The 23,625-nt window shown below is 43.9% G+C and overlaps 1 protein-coding gene across 4 annotated transcripts; it reads right to left on the reverse strand.

Annotated features, from left to right (window-relative positions):
- Positions 1–447: 447 nt before the first annotated feature.
- LOC143766431 (uncharacterized) lies at positions 448–22,778 on the reverse strand. Of its 4 annotated transcripts, none has more exons than XM_077254115.1 (7): positions 22,738–22,778; positions 9,430–9,579; positions 9,133–9,312; positions 8,926–9,049; positions 8,745–8,842; positions 8,459–8,549; positions 448–3,373 (listed from the first exon to the last, which is right to left on the reverse strand). In XM_077254115.1, exons 2-7 carry the CDS (start codon positions 9,505–9,507, stop codon positions 1,512–1,514), a joined length of 2,433 nt encoding a protein of 810 aa, XP_077110230.1. In that variant the 5' UTR covers positions 9,508–9,579; positions 22,738–22,778; the 3' UTR covers positions 448–1,511. The 4 variants fall into 4 exon arrangements, with proteins under 4 accessions (XP_077110230.1, XP_077110228.1, XP_077110227.1 ...); XM_077254113.1 differs by having other exon boundaries at positions 448–3,376; XM_077254112.1 differs by lacking the exon at positions 22,738–22,778 and adding an exon at positions 17,492–17,870 and having other exon boundaries at positions 448–3,376.
- Between the last annotated feature and the right edge of the window lie 847 nt (positions 22,779–23,625).

A 23,625-nucleotide genomic window follows, 5' to 3' on the forward strand; every position in this document is an offset into this window, starting at 1 on the left:
GGGTCGTTGCTGGAGGCAGGAGTGGATCATTGCTGCAGGCTGGGATGAGGAGGTCTGCAGGGGGGCTCCTATGCTGCAGGCTGGGATGAGGGGGTCTGCAAGGGGGCTCCTGTGCTGCAGGCTGGGATGAGGCGGTCTGCGGGGGGGGCTCCTGTGCTGCAGGGGGGCTTCGGGGCCGCAGGGCTGTTTCCGTTGCTGCGGGGGCTCTGCCGACATATTGTTAAAGGCCAGAGCCCCCTGGCAGTTCGTCCATGTATTCCTGTATGACTGACTCCGGGAAAATGGCCGCCGGAATCTCGAGAGATGAGATCTCAGCGCTGAAATCTCATCTCCCGAGATTTCGGCGGCCATTTTCCCGGAGTCAGTCATACAGGAAGGAAAGCATGGACGAACTGCCGGGGGGCTCTGGTCTTTCACAAAATGTCGCCAGAGCCCCCGCAGCACCGGAGTAGCAGCGGACAACCGCGGTGGCGGGCGGCAGCAGCAGCGGTGGTGGGCGGCAGCAGCTTCGGGCGGCAGCGGACACCCCCTCATCCCAGCCTGTAACGGTAAGCGGTATATCTGCTTTGTAAGACGCACCCCCATTTCCCCCCCAAATTTGGGGGAAATAAAGTGCGTCTTACAAAGCGGAAAATACGGTACTTCGTAAGTTTATGTGTCAGGAATAGATTGTATGTGAAAATACAGTATATACCGCTCAGTGAACACTTAACTTCCAGATATAATTTCCATATTCATACTCCCAGACATTATGGTTGCACATATCCCTAGTCTTTATAACCATATTGCACTCATTCCTTGACAGACCGCAGCATGGCCATTAGTTATAAGCCGCTAATGATCTCTGTAGCAGGTAAGTGTTCCCTGAGTGGTATATATTGGGTCACCTGAAAACTGAGTTTAGTCTAGGACAACCTGTCTGCACTAATAATTGACAGCTGTTACAATACCAAACTAGGGCAGTCCCTATAAGAGAAAAAACACAATAATTATACTGTACCTTCACTACGTCCTATTCCTGACTGACCACCACTGGAGTGGCTTATAAACTTATGAAGTATATAGTTTGAAGTCTGGGATCTGCCTATATGTGGCTAGTTTTCTGACTGTTTCGCATAACATGATACATGATTTTAGGTCAATATTAAATAAAGTCTCCCGATGAGTCGCCTTTGTGAGGACGACAAATCCCATAGAAATGAGAGGCTTGGAGAGCGAGTGTGTGTACCTCACCGCACCCTGTATACTGAAACGTGGGGTATATGTTTTTTCTATTAGTCACCTTCTGACTAACCTTCAGGGGATAAATTATGGGTATAGTTTTACAATTGGAATTAATAAGTTTAGTTTTTCCTTTTGTCATCAAACATGAGGAATGACAAGAGACAACCCCTTTAAGAAGATCCAATTTGGTTAAATCGATTCCAACATTCTGAACATAAAGGCTTGTCCCCTATGTGATATCTCTGATGTTTATTAACAGCTGATTTCCAAGTAAAATATTTTTCACATTAAGAAAATGAAAATGGCTTCTCCCCTGTGTGAATGCTCTGATGTCTAACAAGATGCGTTTTCCGATTAAAACATTTCTCACATTCTGAACAGGAAAAAGGCTTCTTCCCTGTGTGGGTTCTCTGGTGGCGATCAAGAACCGATTTCCAGTTAAAACATTTCCCACATTCTGAACAGGAAAAAGGCTTCTCCCCTGTGTGAATTCTCTGGTGCCTAACCAAACGTGATTTAAGATTAAAACATTTCTCACATTCTGAACAGGTAAAAGGCTTCTCCCCTGTGTGAGTCATCTGGTGGATAACAAAATTTGATTTATGTGCAAAATATTTCCCACATTCTGAACATGAAAAAGGCTTCTCCCCTGTGTGAATTCTCTGGTGAATAACAAGCTCCGATTTCTGTTGAAAACATTTCCCACATTCTGAACATGAAAAAAGCTTCTCCCCTGTGTGAATTCTCTGGTGCCTAACCAAGTTTGAATTATTATTAAAACATTTCCCACATTCTGAACATGAAAAAGCCTTCTCCTCTGTGTGAATTCTCTGGTGACATACCAAACTTGAGTTAAGATTAAAACATTTGCCACATTCTGAACATAAAAAAGGCTTCTCCCCTGTGTGAATTCTCTGATGAGTAACAAGCTCCGATTTCTGTTGAAAACATTTCCCACATTCTGAACATGAAAAAGGCTTCTCCCTTGTGTGAATTCTCTGGTGCCTAACCAAACGTGATTTAAGATTAAAACATTTCTCACATTCTGAACAGGTAAAAGGCTTCTCCCCTGTGTGAGTCATCTGGTGGATAACAAAATTTGATTTATGTGCAAAATATTTCCCACATTCTGAACATGAAAAAGGCTTCTCCCCTGTGTGAATTCTCTGGTGAATAACAAGCTCCGATTTCTGTTGAAAACATTTCCCACATTCTGAACATGAAAAAGGCTTCTCCCCTGTGTGAATTCTCTGGTGCCTAACCAAGTTTGAATTATTATTAAAACATTTCCCACATTCTGAACATGAAAAAGCCTTCTCCTCTGTGTGAATTCTCTGGTGACATACCAAACTTGAGTTAAGATTAAAACATTTGCCACATTCTGAACATAAAAAAGGCTTCTCCCCTGTGTGAATTCTCTGATGAGTAACAAGCTCCGATTTCTGTTGAAAACATTTCCCACATTCTGAACATGAAAAAGGCTTCTCCCTTGTGTGAATTCTCTGGTGCCTAACCAAACGTGATTTAAGATTAAAACATTTCTCACATTCTGAACAGGTAAAAGGCTTCTCCCCTGTGTGAGTCATCTGGTGGATAACAAAATTTGATTTATGTGCAAAATATTTCCCACATTCTGAACATGAAAAAGGCTTCTCCCCTGTGTGAATTCTCTGGTGCCTAAACAAACTTGATTTAAGATTAAAACATTTCTCACATTCTGAACAGGTAAAAGGCTTCTCCCCTGTGTGAGTCATCTGGTGGATAACAAAATTTGATTTATGTGCAAAATATTTCCCACATTCTGAACAGGTAAAAGGCTTCTTCCCTGTGTGAGTCCTCTGGTGGTTAACAAAATGTGATTTCTGTGTAAAGTATTTCCCACATTCTGAACATGAAAATGACTTATTTGCTTTAGAAGAAGTTTGTTTTTTAATGCCTCTGTTATGAATTTGGTTTTCCTTTGTAGTCGATAATGAATCAGAAGATGGGACCGGTTTCATAGGATCAAATGACAGATCTTTGCTGTGAATGGAAGATGGTATATCTGGAGTAATAGCATTCACTTCAGTTGTATCTTGTAGGATCTCAAGATCATCCGATTTAAAAATTGAAGATGTCATCTGTCCCTCTGATCTCCAGGTACAGTCATCTGCTAAGACAAAAAACAATTATTTTTTTAATAAAATATCCTTGAGTTTCATATTTTTGAACATTTCTACTTTCCATAAAAATGGCAAGCTGTGTAATAGAATTTCATTATTTACCAAGACAATGACAGTTCAGTCTAATAGAAAACCTTATTGGGTGAGCCAGTAGTGTGTGGTGTTAAACTGTTTGTTTATTCTGCCTCCCAAATATCGAATAAAAAGAAACCAATGTTATGTAGGTGAAAATAATACCAATTATCTCACAAAAAAACAAGTCTCCACTCAGGTCCATCATCTGTCAATGGAAAAACAGAGGTTCGCACACTATTAGTGGCTCAAAGGCTGTTGAAAACCAATACGGTTTCTCTAAACCAATCCAGCAAAATCCGCTCTCACTTCGGAGTCTTGCAGTGTGCTCAAACAACATTTAGGATCCCTGCATTTAGCAATACTATAGTGAGAATAACCCACTTAATTTATGGTGTGTGTGTCTCCTGGAGCACAATCTGGGCACTATGTGTTGGGTAATAAAATGGCAAATGTGTAATTTTCACTCTCCAACATCCACTGCCTGTTAATTTCTGGAAAGTGGCTGTGGAGTCAAAATATGCACTCCTATAGATTATAACACTCAATGAATTAATTTATAAAATGGAATCACTTTATGGGGACTTTGACTATTCTGGTTTTCTGTAATTTCTGTGTCCAATCTCATCTGGGATCTGTTCCCGCTGTCCAGCTGGAGTAATCTGCTCAATACTTCAGCCAAATGGAAAGTCCAACATCCCACTAAAGCTCAAAGCATATTGCCGCAATTTGCCAGATACAGCATTGTTCTCCTCTGGACCCGTTATTTGTGCTCAGCTTGCGGCTTGTGTTTTTGTTTTCTGATGTGACCATGGACTGTTTACTGACTACTCTTGTGTCTTCTGATTCTGTATTCTGTCCTTCTGGTTCTGACTCAGCTGCCTGACTATTCTTCTTGACATCTAACACCACAGAACAGCAGGTAACACCTCCAAGCCTTGGGGTCTCTGTGTAAGTCCAGATCCATGTAAGTGTGTTAAAGGGCAATGAGCAAGGCAATGCTTGGGATATGGAAAGCAGAGAAGATAGTGCCAAGCATGTTCATAGTGGACATCTTTTGAGATGCCAGGTGACCACGAACAGTGCTTTCAAACTATTCCAGTTAGATCTGCATTCAAATAGCGCTCCTTCCCTTCTGAACACTGCCATTCTCCCAGACAGTAGTGTACAACCGTATATAGGGTATTGTGCGAATTTGGAATATAATTTGTAAGATCCATTTGTTTTCCATTATCCTTTGTGAATAATTCCAAAGTTATCACAACATAAAGTGACACACGTCAGATTCTAAAAATGGAGCCTGATTAGGAACACAAAACTGGCTGCGGGAAGAGGTTAAATCAGAGCATTTTGCACACTACTGTAGTTGAAAACTGTGACTAAAGACAATAACACATCTACTGAAATGATGAAATTCAACAGTCATCATCAGTAATAAATGAGTAACTAGTGGTGAAACCTCTCTAGGGTAATTAGAGTATGGGGCTCGGTGACTTCGCAATTAGTGATGAGCGAGTATGCTCGTTACTTGAGTTTCTCCAAGCATGCTCGGGTGGTCTCCGAGTATTGGGGATTCAAGCTGTCTAGCAGCCACAAATCATGCAGTTGTATCGACATAAATTAAATCTCCGAGCACTCCCAAATACTTGGAGACCACCCGAGCGTGCTCGGAGAAACTCGAGTAACAAGCATACTCGCTCATCACTATTCACAATCTAAACTACTGTAATCCTTGTAATCCTTCCATACCACATAATATATTTATATATATAATTCTAACCAGCCTGTCATATTTTCTCAATAAGTACAGCACGTACAAACAGGAGATTCAATTTTTTATTATAGATTCAGCTTCTTTTTTGTTGACCCATAATTATTTTTCATTTGACAGGTTGTTTTTTATTCCAAAAAATGGGCGTTAGTATGGGAGGGAAATGTTCCCCTTCATTAGCCAATATTACAGTAGCGGTTTGGGAAGAAAAATATATTTTCAATGAGAATAATCCCTTTTCTAACAACATTGTATTTTTTGGTCGCTATATCGACGATTTGATTATAATTTGGAAGGGGGATGATATGCTGATTACAGACTTCATAAAATACGTGAATAATAATAATTTTAATCTCTCCTTTTCTTCTAATACCTCCAAGATTTCTATTAACTATTTGGATATTTCCTTATCAGTAAATGAAAATACTAACTTAGTTGCTGTTTCCCCTTATAGAAAATCTACTGACAGCAACTCAATTTTGGAGGCACACTCTTGTCACCCAAAACATGTCATTAAGAATATACCAGTGGGTGAATTTATCAGGCTCAAAATTGTAGTTCAGCTGCACAATTCACACAGGAAACTGAGTCTGCAGTTTTCAGACTTAAAGATCGCGGTTATCCTAATTGGATGCTACACAGAGCAAAATCAGTGACAAAAGACATTGATAGGAAGTCTTTATTATGGAGTGATAATGAGGATTCAGGGCCTGTTTCTATGAACCCCAACAAAAATAAAATTAAAAAAATTAAAAGAAAAAGGTTTAATGAGAATAAACACACAGTCTGCCTCTCACTGAGTACGATAAATTTTTCCACAGTTTATAGTCAGCAGTATGCAGAAATAATTCAAATTGTGAAAAAGTATGTTCCCATTTTATACAGTGATGTGAAGCTAGCACATATTTTAGATCGTACTCACATACGATATCTTGCCAAAAAAGCACCTTCCTTACGTGACATCCTATCTCCTAGTCTCTATCTCAATAGTAAATTGACTGCAGGAAATAGTGCCTGGTTGACATATAAGGGTTTTTTTAAATGTGGTCACCACCCGTGTAAAACGTGTAATTTCGTAAGAAAAACTACTAGTTTCACCTCTAGTGTGACAGGCATTACTTACCCGATTCGAACGCACATGAATTGCAACTCAGAAGGTGTCATTTACTTGATAGAATGCGATTTATGTAAACTGCAATATGTGGGCTACACAGTGGGCCCTCTAAAAAGAAGGTTTTGTAAGCATCTCTCAGAATCTGCACTTAATAATACATCACATAACATTTCTGCAGTCTCTCACCACTGCAAAACAATCCATGCAGGTAACACCAGCATGATTAAAGTGACTGCTATTGAAAAAGTGCATAAACCCCCTAGAGGTGGTGATCATAGACGTAAGATATTAAATCATGAATCCTTTTGGATATTTTCTCCGCAGTTAAGGGTGTCCTTAGGGCTGAACAAACGTCTTGACCTCATTTTGCAGTTAGATTAATGTAATAATCTCATGTCTGTATTTAATATAATTTTTTTTTTCCATAAGAAGGTGATATTTAATATTACACACTGTGAATTGGGTCTATTATTCCGGCTAATACAATTTTTTGATACACCGATGTGGTTCTTTTTCCATGGACATGTCTTTCTCTTTTGCGGATCACAGGGGGTTAATATAATGAATGTTCTGATTGCCCACCTGAGTTTAAATCTAAGCACTTGTTGTTTTAGTGTTCTGTGTTGTATAAAATGTTAATATGTGGTTCCATTTTCATGCAATGGCTAAGACCTGATGGTCGAAACGCGTCGGCGTTGACCACCTGGGACCCCCATCTCTTTTTTGCAAATGTTTGCATTTTAAAGTGTTGCTAATAAATTGACTTTTTTAGAAGATCCATGCTGGAGATTATTTTTTCTTTTTCATTGCTGGCTCTGGACCGCCCTTGACCAAGGCGGCTCCGTGCGTGGACATCATTGCACTGTTGAGGGATTGGTGAGCTGACTTATTTTATTCCCATTTTTTCCTTTTTCCCCATTTTTGTAAACTACTGTAAGGGTCAATATTTTCGGTCAGATGAGTTTCAAGAAGAAATATTACACATTTAAAACAGAACTGTGTATAATAGTGCAGAGCTGAGATGTCTAAAAGGGAACCTGTCAGCAGGATTGTGCACAGTAACCTACAGACACTGTCAGGTCGGCACCATTATACTGATTTCAATGATACCTTGGTAGATTAAATTCTTCTTGTGGTTGTTGCTTAATCTGTATTCATAGTTTTCAGTTAATGAGATTCTCGTGCTTTGGGGTGGGGCTGTAGGTGGGGCTTTATATGGTGCCCTGATTACATATTCATCTGTATTGGCTTATGGCAGGTCACTGATCCTTCAGTGACCTGCCCCCCATTTTTATATAATGCATATAATAGTGTTGATAATGCCTAAAATATTGTGGCTATTCTGAGGCTTAGAAAAAAAATTACAGCCAGCAAAATATCACCGGCGGTGGCGGCACCTGCGCAGTAGCACCTATAAGTAAGAGACAGATGCAACTGGACAGGCGCCACCAGTGTCATTTTGCTGGATGTTAATTTTTTTTTTCTAAGCCTCACAATAGCCACAATATTATAGGCATTATCAACAATGAGTAAGCAAAAAATAGTAAGGATGGATAGCACTCACCGATACTTAAAAATCTTGCTTTATTTCAACGTATAAAGCATCATGGCCAGGAGAACAGATGAAGGAGTGTGTGAGCCAGTGCTGACGACGGCCGTTTCGCGCTCAACAGCGCTTCTACGGGTCCCGGCCTTACTGCACATTTAATGTTGTCGATCATAAAAGTGAAGTTTGATCAGAAAGACTGGACCTGGTCTTGTAGGGACCATATGAGCACATTCAGCAGCACAGAAGGGAGAGAAGGAAGATTCATCCAATAAGATATCAGGGTTCTAGGAAGCCAACAGCATCATTATCCTCCGATTTCTGTTTTTATCAGCAAATTCTACGTATGCTGTTTGACTTTGTGATTTACAGATCTTGGCAAGAAACGGTCTTCTAATCCTGGGGGGTTTGTGGATCCTCCAGGTTGTAAGTTATATAGAAAAGGGCTGTGGTCTAAAGGCAAAATGGTGACCATGGTAATACGGACGGACTATACTACCGATAAAGCAGCCACAGCCGATGTCTCAGAAGAATCTGTGACTTCTCTGTATTTAATGGTTACCACTCACCTGAGTAGTCATATGTGGGAATCTCCTCTTTACACCGCTTATCACTCCTCACATATGTCTCTGTAGTATTAATATGGGTCAGATCTTTGTCCTGAAACAAATATAGTAAAAGTCACAGAAAGATGGAGAAGTCCCATCTATGGTCAGCTCTAATCCTGCCATCTCCACCGTTCTCATTACACAAGTATAAAACATATAATACTGGTGGATAAAACAAGACTGAGCACAAGACCTTCACAGCCGTCTACACATCATAGGGGAGATCTCATGACACCCTCTCATCTACCTGATGATCCTGAGGAACATTGGGATCTTCTTGTTTACAGTCCTGTGGAAAAAGAGGACGGGGACATCTCTCTGGTGTTGTCCTCTTACTGGATAGATCTGGAGGAAACACATACAGGCAGTAAATTCATTCTTTACATACAGATAATTATAGGCCGTGTGTATTTAGTCCTGTCTATTACCTGGAGATGTGAGGGGCTGGGGAACTTCCATTATGACGTTCTTGTACAGATCTCTGTGTCCTTCTAAATACTCCCACTCCTCCATGGAGAAATAAACAGCGACATCCTGACACCTTATAGGAACCTGACACATACAGTGATACTGTCATCTCCCCAATCCCTTCATAGTGTTACTGTACAATGTCCCAGCATTCCCAGCAGTGTCACCTCTCCAGTCAGCAGCTCAATCATCTTGTAGGTGAGGTCTAGGATCTTCTCGTCATTGATGTCCTCATGTATCAGCGGGTGAGGTGGAGGTCCCGTGATTGGGTTGAGGGGTTTTCCGCATCCCTCAAACACAGGGTCCTGACAGCGTTCACTAGAGGTCTTCTTCACTACTGTGTAATCCTGGTTATGGAGAGACACATTAATAATTCTCACTACAGAGAGTCCTCACCTCTCCAGTTCTGTCCATCTGTTATTCCCATAAGAATGATGTAATGTGACATCATCAGAATCTCTCACCTCTCCAGTAAGCCGGAAGAGGATCTCTAGGGTGAGGTGTAATATCCTCTCCGCCTTCTTGTCTCTGTCCATATCCATCTTTGATGGGTAAATGAGGAAAATTCTCTTTTATAGAAGATCTTCACTGAGAGGATCCGATATTGTAGAGATCTGAATAAGAAGAAGATGAGCCGATGTAACATCATAAAGAATCCTGTGTAATAATACAATTACTGGAGATAATAAGGGAAACATATGAGATTTGTTATTTTACAGTATTTAGTTTCCTTCTTTACATCTACTAATAAAACCTATATATTTAGGCCACAGACAACAAGCAGCTTCTTCCTCAGAGTCGGCAGCTGAATACGTTCCTCATAGACTCATCTTCCATAACGCTAATTCTCGTCTCATTTACCGACATTGGAATCGGCATTAGTAATACTGCAGGAGATATTCATTACACGGGACAGGAGAAATAACGACTTCATGATGAGGACGACATCTTCATCTTCTACTATGGCTCCAAAAACATATTTGGCCAGAGTCTGTCACTGACTCCATCACCACCGGCCGTCTATATGAATGTTTCCCATCTTCTCTGTGCTGTAATCTTCTATCACGTTAGATCTCATGTCTGATCCACACACAGAAGTTTGAGGCTTTTAACCCCTTTCTGACATCTGACGTACTATCCCGTCGAGGTGGGGTGGGCCCGTATGACCACCGACGGGATAGTACGTCATAAACGATCGGCCGCGCTCACGGGGGGAGCGCGGCCGAGTGTCAGCTGCATATCGCAGCTGACATCCGGCACTATGTGCCAGGAGCGGTCACGGACCGCCCCCGGCACATTAACCCCCGGCACACCGCGATCAAACATGATCGCGGTGTACCGGCGGTATAGGGAAGCATCGCGCAGGGAGGGGGCTCCCTGCGGGCTTCCCCGAGACCCCCGCAGCAACGCGATGTGATCGCGTTGCTCCGAGGGTCTCCTACCTCCCTCCTCGCCGCAGGTCCCGGATCCAAGATGGCCGCGGCATCCGGGTCCTGCAGGGAGGGAGGTGGCTTACCGAGTGCCTGCTCAGAGCAGGCGCTGGTAAGCCTGCTGCACTCTAAGTGAGATCGGTGATCTGACAGAGTGCTGTGCACACTGTCAGATCACCGATCTGTAATGTCCCCCCCTGGGACAAAGTAAAAAAAAATTTTTTCCACATGTGTAAAAAAATAAATAAAAAATAAATTCCTAAATAAAGAAAAAAAAATATATTATTCCCATAAATACATTTCTTTATCTAAATTAAAAAAAAAACAATAAAAGTACACATATTTAGTATCTCCGCGTCCGTAACGACCCCACCTATAAAACTACCCCACTAGTTAACCCCTTTAGTAAACACCGTAAGAAAAAAAAAAAAACGAGGCAAAAAACAACGCTTTATTACCATACCGCCGAACAAAAAGTGGAATAACACGCGATCAAAAGGACAGATATAAATAACCATGGTACCGCTGAAAACGGCATCCTGTCCCGCAAAAAACGAGCCGCAATACAGAATCATCAGCAAAAAAATAAAAAAGTTATAGTCCTGAGAATAAAGCGATGCCAAAATAATTATTTTTTCTATAAAATAGCTTTTATCGTATAAAAGCGACAAAACATAAAAAAATGATATAAATGAGGTATCGCTGTAATCGTACTGACCCGAAGAATAAAACTGCTTTATCAATTTTACCAAACGCGGAACGGTATAAACGCCTCCCCCAAAAGAAATTCATGAATAGCTGGTTTTTGGTCATTCTGCCTCACAAAAATCGGAATAAAAAGCGATCAAAAAATGTCATGTGCCCGAAAATGTTACCAATAAAAAAGTCAACTCGTCCCGCAAAAAACAAGACCTCACATGACTCTGTGGACTCAAATATGGAAAAATTATAGCTCTCAAAATGTGGTAACGCAAAAAATATTTTTTGCAATAAAAAGCGTCTTTCAGTGTGTGACGGCTGCCAATCATAAAAGTCTGCTAAATAACCCGCTATAAAACCCCCCCTTCATCACCCCCTTAGTTAGGGAAAAAAAAAAAAAATGTATTTATTTCCATTTTCCCATTAGGGTTAGGGCTAGGGTTATTGCTAGGGTTATTGCTAGGGTTAGGGCTAGGGTTATTGCTAGGGTTAGGGCTAGGGTTATTGCTATGGTTAGGGCTAGGGTTAGGGCTAGGGTTAAGGCTAGGGTTAAGGCTACAGTTAGGGTTGGGGCTAGAGTTAGGGTTTGGATTACATTTACGGTTGGGAATAGGGTTGGGATTAGGGGTGTGTCAGGGTTAGGGGTGTGGTTAGGGTTACCGTTGGGATTAGGGTAAGGGGTGTGTTTGGATTAGGGTTTCAGTTATAATTGGGGGGTTTCCACTGTTCAGGCACACCAGGGGCTCTCCAAACGGGACATAGCATCCGATCTCAATTCCAGACAATTCTGCGTTGAAAAAGTAAAACAGTGCTCCTTCCCTTCAGAGCTCTCCCATGTGCCCAAACAGGGGTTTACCCCAACATATGGGGTATCGGCGTACTCATGACAAATTGGACGACATCTTTTGGGGTCCAATTTCTCCTGTTACCCTTGGGAAAATACAAAACTGGGGGCTAAAAATAAGTTTTGTAGGAAAAAAAAGGATTTTTTATTTTCACGGCTCTGCGTTGTAAACTGTAGTGAAACACTTGGGGGTTCAAAATTCTCACAACACATCTAGATAAGTTCCTTGGGAGGTCTAGTTTCCAATTTGGGGTCACTTGTGGGGGGTTTCTACTGTTTGTATACATCAGGGGCTCTGCAAATGCAACGTAACGCCTGCAGACCAATCCATTTAAGTCTGCATTCCAAATGGCGCTCCTTCCCTTCCGAGCTCTGCCATGCGCCCAAACAGTGGTTTACCCCCACATATGGGGTATCAGCGTACACAGGACAAATTGTACAACAACTTTTGGTGTCCAATTTATCCTGTTACCCTTGTGAAAATACAAAACTGGGGGCTAAAAAATCATTTTTGTGAAAAAAAAAAGAATTTTTATTTTTACGGCTCTGCGTTATAAACTGTAGTGAAACACTTGGGGGTTCAAAGCTCTCACAACACATTTAGATAAGTTCCTTAAGGGGTCTACTTTCCAAAATGGTGTCACTTGTGGGGGGTTTCAGTGTTTAGGCACATCAGGGGCTCTCAAAACGCAACATGGCGTCCCATCTCAATTCCAGTCAATTTTGCATTGAAAAGTCAAATGGCGCTCCTTCCCTTCCGAGCTCTGCCCTGCGCCCAAACAATGGTTTACACCCACATATGGGGTATCGTCGTACTCAGAAGAAATTAGACCACAAAAGTTGTTGTGCAATTTGTCCTCTTACCCTTGGGAAAATAAAAAAATGGGGGCGAAAAGACCATTTTTGTGAAAAAATATGATTTTTTATTTTTACGGCTCTGCATTATAAACTTCTGTGAAGCACTTGTTGGGTCAAAGTGCTCACCACACATCTAGATAAGTTCCTTAGGGCGTCTACTCTCCAAAATGGTGTCACGTGTGGGGGGTTTCAATGTTTAGGCACATCAGGGGCTCTCCAAATGCAACATGGCGTCCCATGTCAATTCCAGTCAATTTTGCATTGAAAAGTCAAATGGCGCTCCTTTCCTTCCGAGCTCTGCCATGCGCCCAAACAGTGGTTTACCCCCACATATGGGGTATCAGCGTACTCAGGACAAATTGTACAACAACTTTTGGGGTCCATTTTCTAATGTTACCCTTGGTAAAATAAAACAAATTGGAGCTGAAATAAATTTTGTGTGAAAAAAAGTTAAATGTTCATTTTTATTTAAACATTCCAAAAATTCCTGTGAAACACCTGAAGGGTTAATACATTTCTTGAATGTGGTTTTGAGCACCTTGAGGGGTGCAGTTTTTAGAATGGTGTCACACTTGGGTATTTTCTGTCATATAGACCCCTCAAAATGACTTCAAATGAGATGCGGTCCCTAAAAAAAAATGGTGTTGTAAAAATGAGAAATTTCTGGTCAACTTTTAACCCTTATAACTCCCTAACAAAAAAAATTTGGTTCCAAAATTGTGCTGATGTAAAGTAGACATGTGGAAAATGTTACTTATTAAGTATTTTGCATGACATATGTCTGTGATTTAAGGGCATAAAAATTCAAAGATGGAAAATTGCAAAATTTTCAAAATTTTCGACAAATATCCGTTTTTTTCACAAATAAACGCAAGTTATATCGAAGAAATTTTACCACTATCATGAAGTACAATATGTCACGAGAAAACAATGTAAGAATTGCCAAGATCCGTTGAAGCATTCCAGAGTTATAACCTCATAAAGGGACAGTGGTCAGAATTGTAAAAATTGGCCTGGTCATAAACGTGCAAACCACCCTTGGGGGTGAAGGGGTTAAAAAGCTTTTTTATAAAAACACCAAGACAGGAGTTATTTGATGCCAAAGTCTCCATGTAAGCTTCCATATATTACATGAAAAACTTCAAAAAAAGGTGTGAAAATACTCCTTAAATAACTATAGTGAAGTGTCGAGGCACCAAATAGAAAGTTTTTTCCCAGTATATGGACACATTGAACCAATGTTACAACCTCCAGTATATTAAATCTTCAGGGTGGTTCATATCCGTGAGGCTATTTATAATCAAGACAATGGAATGAAGAAAATCAGCACTCACCCATTTTAGAAGATACTTCAGTCCTTTCTAATTTTCATTTGATTCAGGACAATGACAAAATGTGCAACAGTGCTAGCAGCGTGGCGGCAGGTTCAGTGATTTAAATAAAAAAAAGACCTGACGAACAATGAACGGTTCAGACTTAATTTGCACTTCTACTTGTGCATGTTCCACTGGACTATGAGCATGGACCAGTAGAAGAACTGAAGCATCTTCTAAAAGGGGTGAGTGCTGACTTTCTCCATTCTGTTATCTTGAATACAAAAATAATATTGAGGATGGTGGTACTGTGGGAACATTATACTGTGTGTGGGGACCAAAAAAGGGGCACCATACAATGAGAGTAATACATGTTTCCTTGGTTCCCGTCTTTCATAGTTGGGTCGTTTGTATCTATGAGTTGAAAAGCAACAAAACCATTGTGATTCTTATAAGGAGACAACAGAAAAAACCTAAATATAACATTTTATAACAACCCCACAATCTGTGACTCTTCAGGGTAAATCGCTCTCTCACCATTGGATTAGAGCTGATACTATGAAGCTAAAGTGACTAAACAGACTTTCTGTCACCTCCATAAAGGGGCACTTTTCCGTGTTTGTCAGAACTGTCCGAGGATTATTAGAGGTGATAGTTTCCCCCAATTAGAAGGGACACCTGTGGATATTGGGGTCTTAACCTGCTGTTATTTAATAAATAGTATCCTATACATAAGCTCCACATATTACACATGTAAAGCACCACTTGCACAAACATCCCCAGGGTTTTGAAAGATAAAATAAAAATGGCCCATTCGTCAAGATGGTATTCACCAGAGGAGGCATACGCTTTCCTTGCCTCCAAGACGGATTCAGCCAGTGAGGAAGATCCCACATTCATTTAGTCCTCCTCATCTAGTTAGGAATGAACCCCAACAAGGCACCCTAGGACCCAGGCAACCCCTCCAACAATCGATCCTATATAGATTGCATCTCCCGAAAATTATCAGCCCGTCATTCCGGATTTGATCAGCAGTTAAGGAATCCAGTTTGACACCACTGGCCTCACTGAAAGTGAATTCTTTAAATTCTTTTTCAGTGAGGAAATAATAAATCTTATGTTGGCCCAGACAAACTTGTATGCCAATCTATTTTTCACCCAAAATCCCACGTCATCATATGCCAGATGGACCCAAGTAAATGCAGCAGAGATGATGACCTTTTGGGGAATTGTGCTGCATATGGGAATAATCCAAAAACCAGAGCTTTGGCGATACTGGAGTACGATATACTCTACAGTACCAATATTCTGTATGGCCATAACAAGGACACGATTTGAAGAGATCCAAAAATGATTGCATTATAGTGATAATGCGCAGTGTCCTCCCCGAGATGATCCGAACTTTAATCGTCTATATAAAATCTGGCCAGTGGTTGAACACTTCAGCAGAAAAATTGCTGAGGCGTACAACCTCCAAAGGGACATCACTATAGATGAATCTCTGGTTCATTTCAAAGGGAGGCTAAAATTTCAACAATACCTGCCCAGTAAGAGGGCCAGGTATGGAATTAAACTGTACGAGAGTACCATACGGTAAACAGATCTAGGGTCTACAAGGGAAAAGACACCCAGATTACCCCCCTGAATGCCACCCTGTCCTGGGGGTGAGTAGGAAAATTGTGTGGGAATTGATGCACCCACTGCTGGATAAGGGTTATCATCACTACATTGATAACTTTCACACCAGCATCCCCCTCTTCAAGACCCTTTCTGCGAGAGGTAAAGTTGCCTGCGGCGCCATGCGAAAAATTCAGAGAGGCCTGCATAAGCCACTAATTGGGAAAACGCAGAGAAAAGGCAAAAGCCGAGCCCAGTGCATCGACAACATGCTGGTGGTCAATTATAAGGACAAAAGGGATGTCCTTATCTTCACCACTATACACTGTGACAACAGGTCCCTTGTCACTGTTCGTGGTACCACAATACAAGTCCCAAAGCCAGATTGTAACTTGGATTACAATCGGTACATGGGTGGTTCAGAACTCTCAGATCAGGTCCCCAAACCCTACAGTGCCATGAGAAAAGCCAAAGTATGGTACAAAAAAATTGGCTGTGCACATTGTATAGATGTCGAGATGCAGCCGGACAGTCACAGTAACGCCAGTAGCCAACATGGCTACGGCATTACCGTGTATGGCAGGCAATCCCAGCGTGTTTATTGGCTGGGAACTCGAGTATGGCGCTCCATCACCTGCGATACTCACTCCAGTAACAAGCTTGTCTGAGCTCCCGATGTCTGATCGAGTAGTGGAGAGCGGCTCACTCATCACTTGTATCTACATTATTGTGCTGGAATTAGGAGAGAAATAATTGCATTTTGTGAGAACTTCTTTGGACTTCTGTCCTCTCATCCTGCAGTTGTTTGAATGGATCTAATGTGGGCTTGGGATCCAGCTAAGCTGCAACCTGTCCACAGCTGTTTTGCAGCAGTGTAGCTACCGGGGGGGCAGAGGGGGTGGTCGCCCCAGGCCCTGTGCTCTGAAGGGGCCCACCCGAAGCTATGCTACTGTAACTGTATCGGCGTGCACAGTGTGCCCATACAGTTACATTCTGCAGCAGTGCAGGGGCAATAGATCTCCCAGCTCTGCTGCCCGGCCGCTATGGGGCCCTTAAAGCAGACGGGGGGGGGCCTGGTGCCAGCAGTGTGCCCCCCGCCCATCATCGCAAGTTCAACTGTATCGGCTAGATTCCGATAGAGCTAACCACAATAATGAGAGGAGTGTTATGCTCCCTCTTCCATTATCCCCCTTTCAGCGTCTGATATCACCAACGCCGACACTGACAGGGGGTCACGGTGACATCACTACCTGGCGCCCGCTGTCTGGAGATGTGCGTGCGCTCAGAGCAGCGGAGGAACCTGGAAGATAGGGGAGTATTGGTTTAATTTTTTTTAGTGGGGCTGAATTATGCTATAAAGGCTGCCTATGGGGGTGCATTATATTAAGGGCTGCACTATACTATAGAGGCTGCCTATGGGGTTGCATTATATTAAGGGCTGCATTATACTATAGAGGCTGCCTATGGGGGTTGTGGTGTTGCACCTACTGTTTGTGTTGGGGAACACTCGCTTGGCAGCGGATTAACGTAGTCAGGCACAGTTCTTTCACACAAAACAGTCCATATGGTTTATTGAAACGTCATAAACCCCTCCGTAAGCCAGGTTGCTTATCACCGGCTTACACATAGTCCATTACTTCATCACGTATGGCTTTACAAAGCATTCACTAGTCAAGCCTGTCTCTCTCCAGTCACTGGGCGATGGCGCAGTTCAGTAAATGACCTTTGTCAGTGCACATAGTTCTTTCCCCATACCTGGGGTTACCTCTCAGGAGCTCTGCTCCACAAGCTGACTCCTTGTCAGTCTTGGATTCGCAAACAAAGAAGCCATCCCAGGCTCTGCAGGTACATGGTCTCACCAGGTGCTTCCAGGAAGTCTCCACTCACAGGAGCTTCCAACACCGACCATCCAGGTCCACAGTCTCTCCACGTCCTCTTCAGGAAGTCTCCACTCGCCGGAGCTTCCAAGACAGACCTGACCTCTTTCAGGACCTACAACACCTACAACAATAATGCCAGTCCCTAATTCAACATCATAATTGTGCCTCCAAGCTCATCCTGAAGCGCACACACAGCGCCCACTAGCTGTAACAGGGTTCACTGTGTCACAGGGTGCATTATTTTAAAGGTTGCATTATACTATACAGGCTGCCTATGGGGATGCATTATATTAAGGGCTGCATTATACTATAGAGGCTGCCTAAGGGGGTGCATTATATTAATGGCTGCATTATGCTAGAGGCTGACTATGGGGGTGCATTATATTAAAGGTTGCATTATGTTATAGAGGCTGCCTATGGGAGTGCATTATATTAAGGGCTGCATTATACTATAGAGGCTGCCTATGGGGGTGCATTATATTAGGGGCTGCATTATGCTATAGAGTCTACCTATGGGGGTGCATTATATTAGTGGCTGAATTATGCTAGAGGCTGCCTATGGGGGTGCATTATATTAGGGGCTCAATTATACTATAGAGGCTACCTATGGGGGTGCATTATATTAGTTGCTGCTTTATGCTATAGAGGCTGCCTATGGGGGTGCAATATATTAATGGCTGCATTATGCTAGAGGCTGACTATGGGGGTGCATTATATTAAAGGCTGCATTATGTTATAGAGGCTGCCTATGGGAGTGCATTATATTAAGGGCTGCATTATACTATAGAGGCTGCCTATGGGGGTGCTTTATAGTAAAAGCTGCATTATGCTATAGAGGCTGTCTATGTGGTGAATTATATTAGGGGCTGAATTATACTATAGAGGCTGCCTATGGGGGTGCATTAGGGGCTGCATTATATTGGGGGCTAAATTATGCTATAGTGGCTGCCTGTGGGGGTGCATTATATAAGGGGCTGAATTATACTAAAGAGGCTGCCCATGGGGGCTGCATTGTACTACAGAGGCTGCCTATGGGGGTGCTTTATAGTAAAAGCTGCATTATGCTATAGAGGCTGTCTATGTGGTGAATTATATTAGGGGCTGAATTATGCTATAGAGGCTGCCTATGGGGGTGCATTAGGGGCTGCATTATGCTATAGAGCAGTGTTCCCCAAGTTCGGTCCTCAAGAGCCACCAATGGGTCATGTTTTCAGGATTTCCTTAGTAATGCCCAGGTGAGAACTCCATAATCTAGACAGGCAACAATTCCATCACCTGGGCCATACTAAGGAAATCCTAAAAACACGACCTGTTGGTGGCTCTTGATGACTGGAGTTGGGAAACACTGCTGTAAAGGCTGCCTATTGAGGTGCATTATATTAGGGGCTGTAATATGCTGTAGAGGCTGCCTATGAGGGTGCATTATATTTGGGGCTGCAATATACTATAGAGGTGGCCTATGGGGGTGCATTATATTAAAGGGAATCTGTCACCAGGTTTGGCCAATGAGATACGGCCATCACCTTTCTGGGCTTATCTACAGCATTCTATAATGCTGTATATCTCCCCCCTACCCGTCCTGTAAGAGAAGAAAAATAACTTTTATTATACTCACCTGTGGGGTGGTCTGGTCCGAGGGGTGTCGCTCTTCTTGGTCCAGCGCCTCCCATCTTCTTATGATCACCGTCCTCCTGTTTGCTTCATGTGGATGATGCGTCATTGCATCATCCACACAGGCTCCTCGGCATCACGCTCCTGGCAAGGCGTACTTATCTGCCGTGTTGAGGGCAGAGCAAAGTACTGCAGTGCGCAGATGCCGGGGCTCTTTGACCTGCGACATCCCTCAGACTGGCCTGCCATACAAATGATTATAATAAAAGGTCTTTTTCTTCTCTTACAGGTCGGCTTGGGGGCAGATATACAGCATTATAGAATGCTTTATATCAGCCCTGAATGGTGATGGCCATAATTTATATAGGCCAAAACTGGTGACAGGTTCCCTTTAAGGGCTGCAATATACTATAGAGTCTGCCTATGGGGAGTATATTATACTATATAGAATCTGCCTATGAAAGTGTGTTATACTATATAGAGTCTTCCTAATGGAGAGCTGCATTATACAATAGAGTCTGCCTATTGGGAGTGCATTATACTATATGGAGGCCTATGGGGAGTACATTATACTATATTGAGGATTGTCTGGTGCATTATACTATATGGAGGCTATTTAGATTGCCATCATACAGTGTGGAGATTACACTGTTGGAGTTATCAAACCGTTTGGAGGATACTAAGGGGTCAGTATATACAGTGAGGTGGCATTATACTGTGTATAAGAGCATCATACTGCATAGGGGAGCTGTACAGGGGAAAACTAGGAACATTATAAAATGTAAAGTGGACACTTATTGTTATAGGGGAACTCAGGTTACTGTGACTGTCAAAGGGGCACACAGGGGGAATTATTACTTTATAGGGGGCAAAATATGGGCACTGTTTTCTAGGGCACTTGCACCTGGCATTACTATATTCTAGAGGGTTGCTTTAGAATTTAGAAGGCACAGAGAACCACACAGCAGGGGCAGTAATAGGGACACATACGGCAGCAGGGGCTCAGTATTGGGGTATCAGGTGCAGTAATAGGGACACATACGGCAGCAGCGGCTCAGTATTGGGGTATCAGGTGCAGTAATAGGGACACATACGGCAGCAGCGGCTCAGTATTGGGGTATCAAGTGCAGTAATAGGGACACATACGGCAGCAGTGGCTCAGTATTGGGGTATCAGGGGCAGTAATAAAGTCACATACGGCAGCAGCGGCTCAGTATTGGGGTATCAGGGGCAGTAATAGGGACACATACGGCAGCAGCGGCTCAGTATTGGGGTATCAGGTGCAGTAATAGGGACACATACGGCAGCAGCGGCTCAGTATTGAGGTATCAGGGGCAGTAATAGGGACACATACGGCAGCAGCGGCTCAGTATTGGGGTATCAGGGGCAGTAATAAAGTCACATACGGCAGCAGCGGCTCAGTATTGGGGTATCAGGGGCAGTAATAGGGACACATACGGCAGCAGCGGCTCAGTATTGGGGTATCAGGTGCAGTAATAGGGACACATACGGCAGCAGCGGCTCAGTATTAGGGTATCAGTTGCAGTAATAGGGACACATACGGCAGCAGCGGCTCAGTATTGAGGTATCAGGGGCAGCAATAGGGACACATATGGCAGCAGAGGCTCAGTATTGGGGTATCAGGGGCAGTAATAGGGTCACATATGGCAGCAGCGGCTCAGTATTGGGGTATCAGGTGCAGTAATAGGGACACATACGGCAGCAGCGGCTCAGTATTGGGGTATCAGGGGCAGTAATAGGGACACATACGGCAGCAGCGGCTCAGTATTGGGGTGTCAGGTGCAGTAATAGGGACACATACAGCAGCAGCTCAGTATTGGGGTATCAGGGGCAGTAATAAAGACACATACGGCAGCAGCGGCTCAGTATTGGGGTATCAGGTGCAGTAATAGGGACACATACGGCAGCAGCGGCTCAGTATTGGGGTATCAGGGGCAGTAATAGGGACACATACGGCAGCAGCGGCTCAGTATTGGGGTATCAGGTGCAGTAATAGGGACACATACGGCAGCAGCGGCTCAGTATTAGGGTATCAGTTGCAGTAATAGGGACACATACGGCAGCAGCGGCTCAGTATTGAGGTATCAGGGGCAGCAATAGGGACACATACGGCAGCAGCGGCTCAGTATTGGGGTATCAGGTGCAGTAATAGGGACACATACGGCAGCAGCGGCTCAGTATTGGGGTATCAGGGGCAGTAATAGGGACACATATGGCAGCAGCGGCTCAGTATTGGGGTTTCAGCAGGATGAGGAGTTGGTGCAGGTTGGGAATAGATGGTGATGGGGCTGAAATATGAGAAGTGAAATGTGTCTTTGTTGTATTCTCTGCAGACGAGTCCTGGCTGGAAGAAGTTGTCATGTCGGTCTGGGCCAGATGGAAAAGACAAGAAATGTGAATGATTCCATCAGAGAGAACATCAGCGGTAAGTCATTATCTGTAACTGTGCTGTGATCTGTTATATGTTCTGTAGGGCTGGTATCTACCACTGACCATATGGCGGTAATATCAGTGTTGGTCTTTATATAGAGATTATCTTCAGTACGGGTACCGTCTCACAGTGGCACTTTGATCGCTACGACGGTACGATCCGTGACGTTCCAGCGATATCCATACGATATCGCTGTGTCTGACACGCAGCAGCGATCAGGGACCCTGCTGAGAATCGTACGTCGTAGCAGATCGTTTGGAACTTTCTTTCGTTGCTGGATCTCCCGCTGTCATCGCTGGATCGTTGTGTGTGACAGCGATCCAGCGATGCGTTCGCTTGTAACCAGGGTAAACATCGGGTTACTAAGCGCAGAGCCGCGCTTAGTAACCCGATGTTTACCCTGGTTACCAGCGTAAACGTAAAAAAAAAAAAAACAGTACATACTCACATTCCGGTGTCTGTCCCCCTGGCGCTGTGCTTCCCTGCACTGTGAGCGCCTGCCGGCCGGAAAGCGAGCACAGCGGTGACGTCACCGCTGTGCTTTCCGGCTGGGGCTGATACAGAGCAGAGAAGCACAGCACCGGGGACAGACACCGGAATGTAAGTATGTACTGTTTTTTTTTTTTTTTTTTACGTTTACGCTGGTAACCAGGGTAAACATCGGCCCTGCGCTTAGTAACCCGATGTTTACCCTGGTTACCAGGGGACCTCGGCATCGTTGGTCGCTGGAGAGAGAGAGCTGTCTGTGTGACAGCTCCCCAGCGACCACACAACGATTTACCAACGATCACGGCCAGGTCGTGATCGTTGGTAAATCGTATAGTGAGACGGTACCCTAACAGCGCGGTCATCTGCTGAGGTTCTCCTCCACTATTAGGGGGCGTCACCGAGTTGTAATGAAGGTTACCTGGTTAGGGGCCACTCAGAAGCTTCGCCCCCCGAACCAAAACCCTATCTGCGCCCCTGTGTTACATCACTGTTCTCACCACACAGAGACCCCAAAAGGGCCTCAGTGCTGAAAGGGTTAATGTCCCCCGCGCCCAGTAATGGGGAATCTCCAGCACTTACCTCCACCCTCAGAGCCGCACTCCACATATATGGCTGCTCTGTGCACACAGGACCTGTGATGAGGTCACAGGAGGGGAGGAGTCAGGGGTCACATGATCAGGGACCTCAGTGTATGCAGGACTCTGCTGTGCTGACAAGTATTCAGCTCCTCTGCTGGTGCTGCTCCTTTAAGAACAGGTAACGTTGCAAAAAGTAGAACAATTCCCCCCATTAAGTGATTGGATCCCCCCAGATCTTTCATAGATCTTAGTGATATTACAGACGGGAGATTCCAAGAGCGCTAGATTCAGGGGTAATCATAGTGCTGACTGAGCCGTGCGCCTCCATCTAAGAGAGCGGCCACAACCCCAGAACGATGCAGCGGCCGGAGCAATGTTATTGATGGAGGGAATTTCTGAGAGCAGCAAATTAATCCATACCTCCCAACCGTCCCGGATCCCGCGGGACTGTCCTGATTTTGACAGTCAGCCCCGCGATCCCGGGCAGGACATTAGTTGTCCCGCACTACGTGCCTAGGGCGGGGACAATGCAGGGAGCGGCACCGCTGAGCAAGGTTTGTGGCTGTGTTTTTTTTTTTTTAATAAAAGCTGGGTCACCTCCCGACCGACCCTGCCCCCCCGAAAGCCCACCTCCGACCCACCCTCCTTGAAGACGATACTCACCCTGCTCCAGCGATGGTCTGGGTTTCTGCAGCGCTCCTGAATGAGTGGTCACGTGGTACCGCTCATTAAGCTCATCAATATGTGCATATTCATGACCTTAATGAGATATCACCTGACCGCTCACCCAGGAAGAAGGTGCTGCTGAGCAGGGAGTCGGGACAGCGAGAGGGATGGCCGCGCGGTGAGGAACAGGTAAGTATGAGGGACGGGGGACAGGGTAGGGGGG

The sequence above is a fragment of the Ranitomeya variabilis genome, chromosome 4 (genome assembly GCF_051348905.1).
Source record: "Ranitomeya variabilis isolate aRanVar5 chromosome 4, aRanVar5.hap1, whole genome shotgun sequence".
In the NCBI taxonomy this organism is placed as follows: Eukaryota; Metazoa; Chordata; class Amphibia; order Anura; family Dendrobatidae; genus Ranitomeya; species Ranitomeya variabilis.

What these genes read in the sequence shown, in the direction of transcription:
- LOC143766431 (XM_077254113.1), bottom strand. Translation starts at nt 9,507, where the DNA reads ATGGATATGGACAGAGACAAGAAGGCGGAGAGGATATTACACCTCACC. An exon ending in CCAGCCCCTCACATCTCCAG is followed by an intron (nt 8,843 to 8,925) that starts GTAATAGACAGG and finishes TGTTTCCTCCAG; the next exon opens with ATCTATCCAGTAAGAGGACA. An exon ending in TCCCACATATGACTACTCAG is followed by an intron (nt 3,377 to 8,458) that starts GTGAGTGGTAAC and finishes TTTTTGTCTTAG; the next exon opens with CAGATGACTGTACCTGGAGA.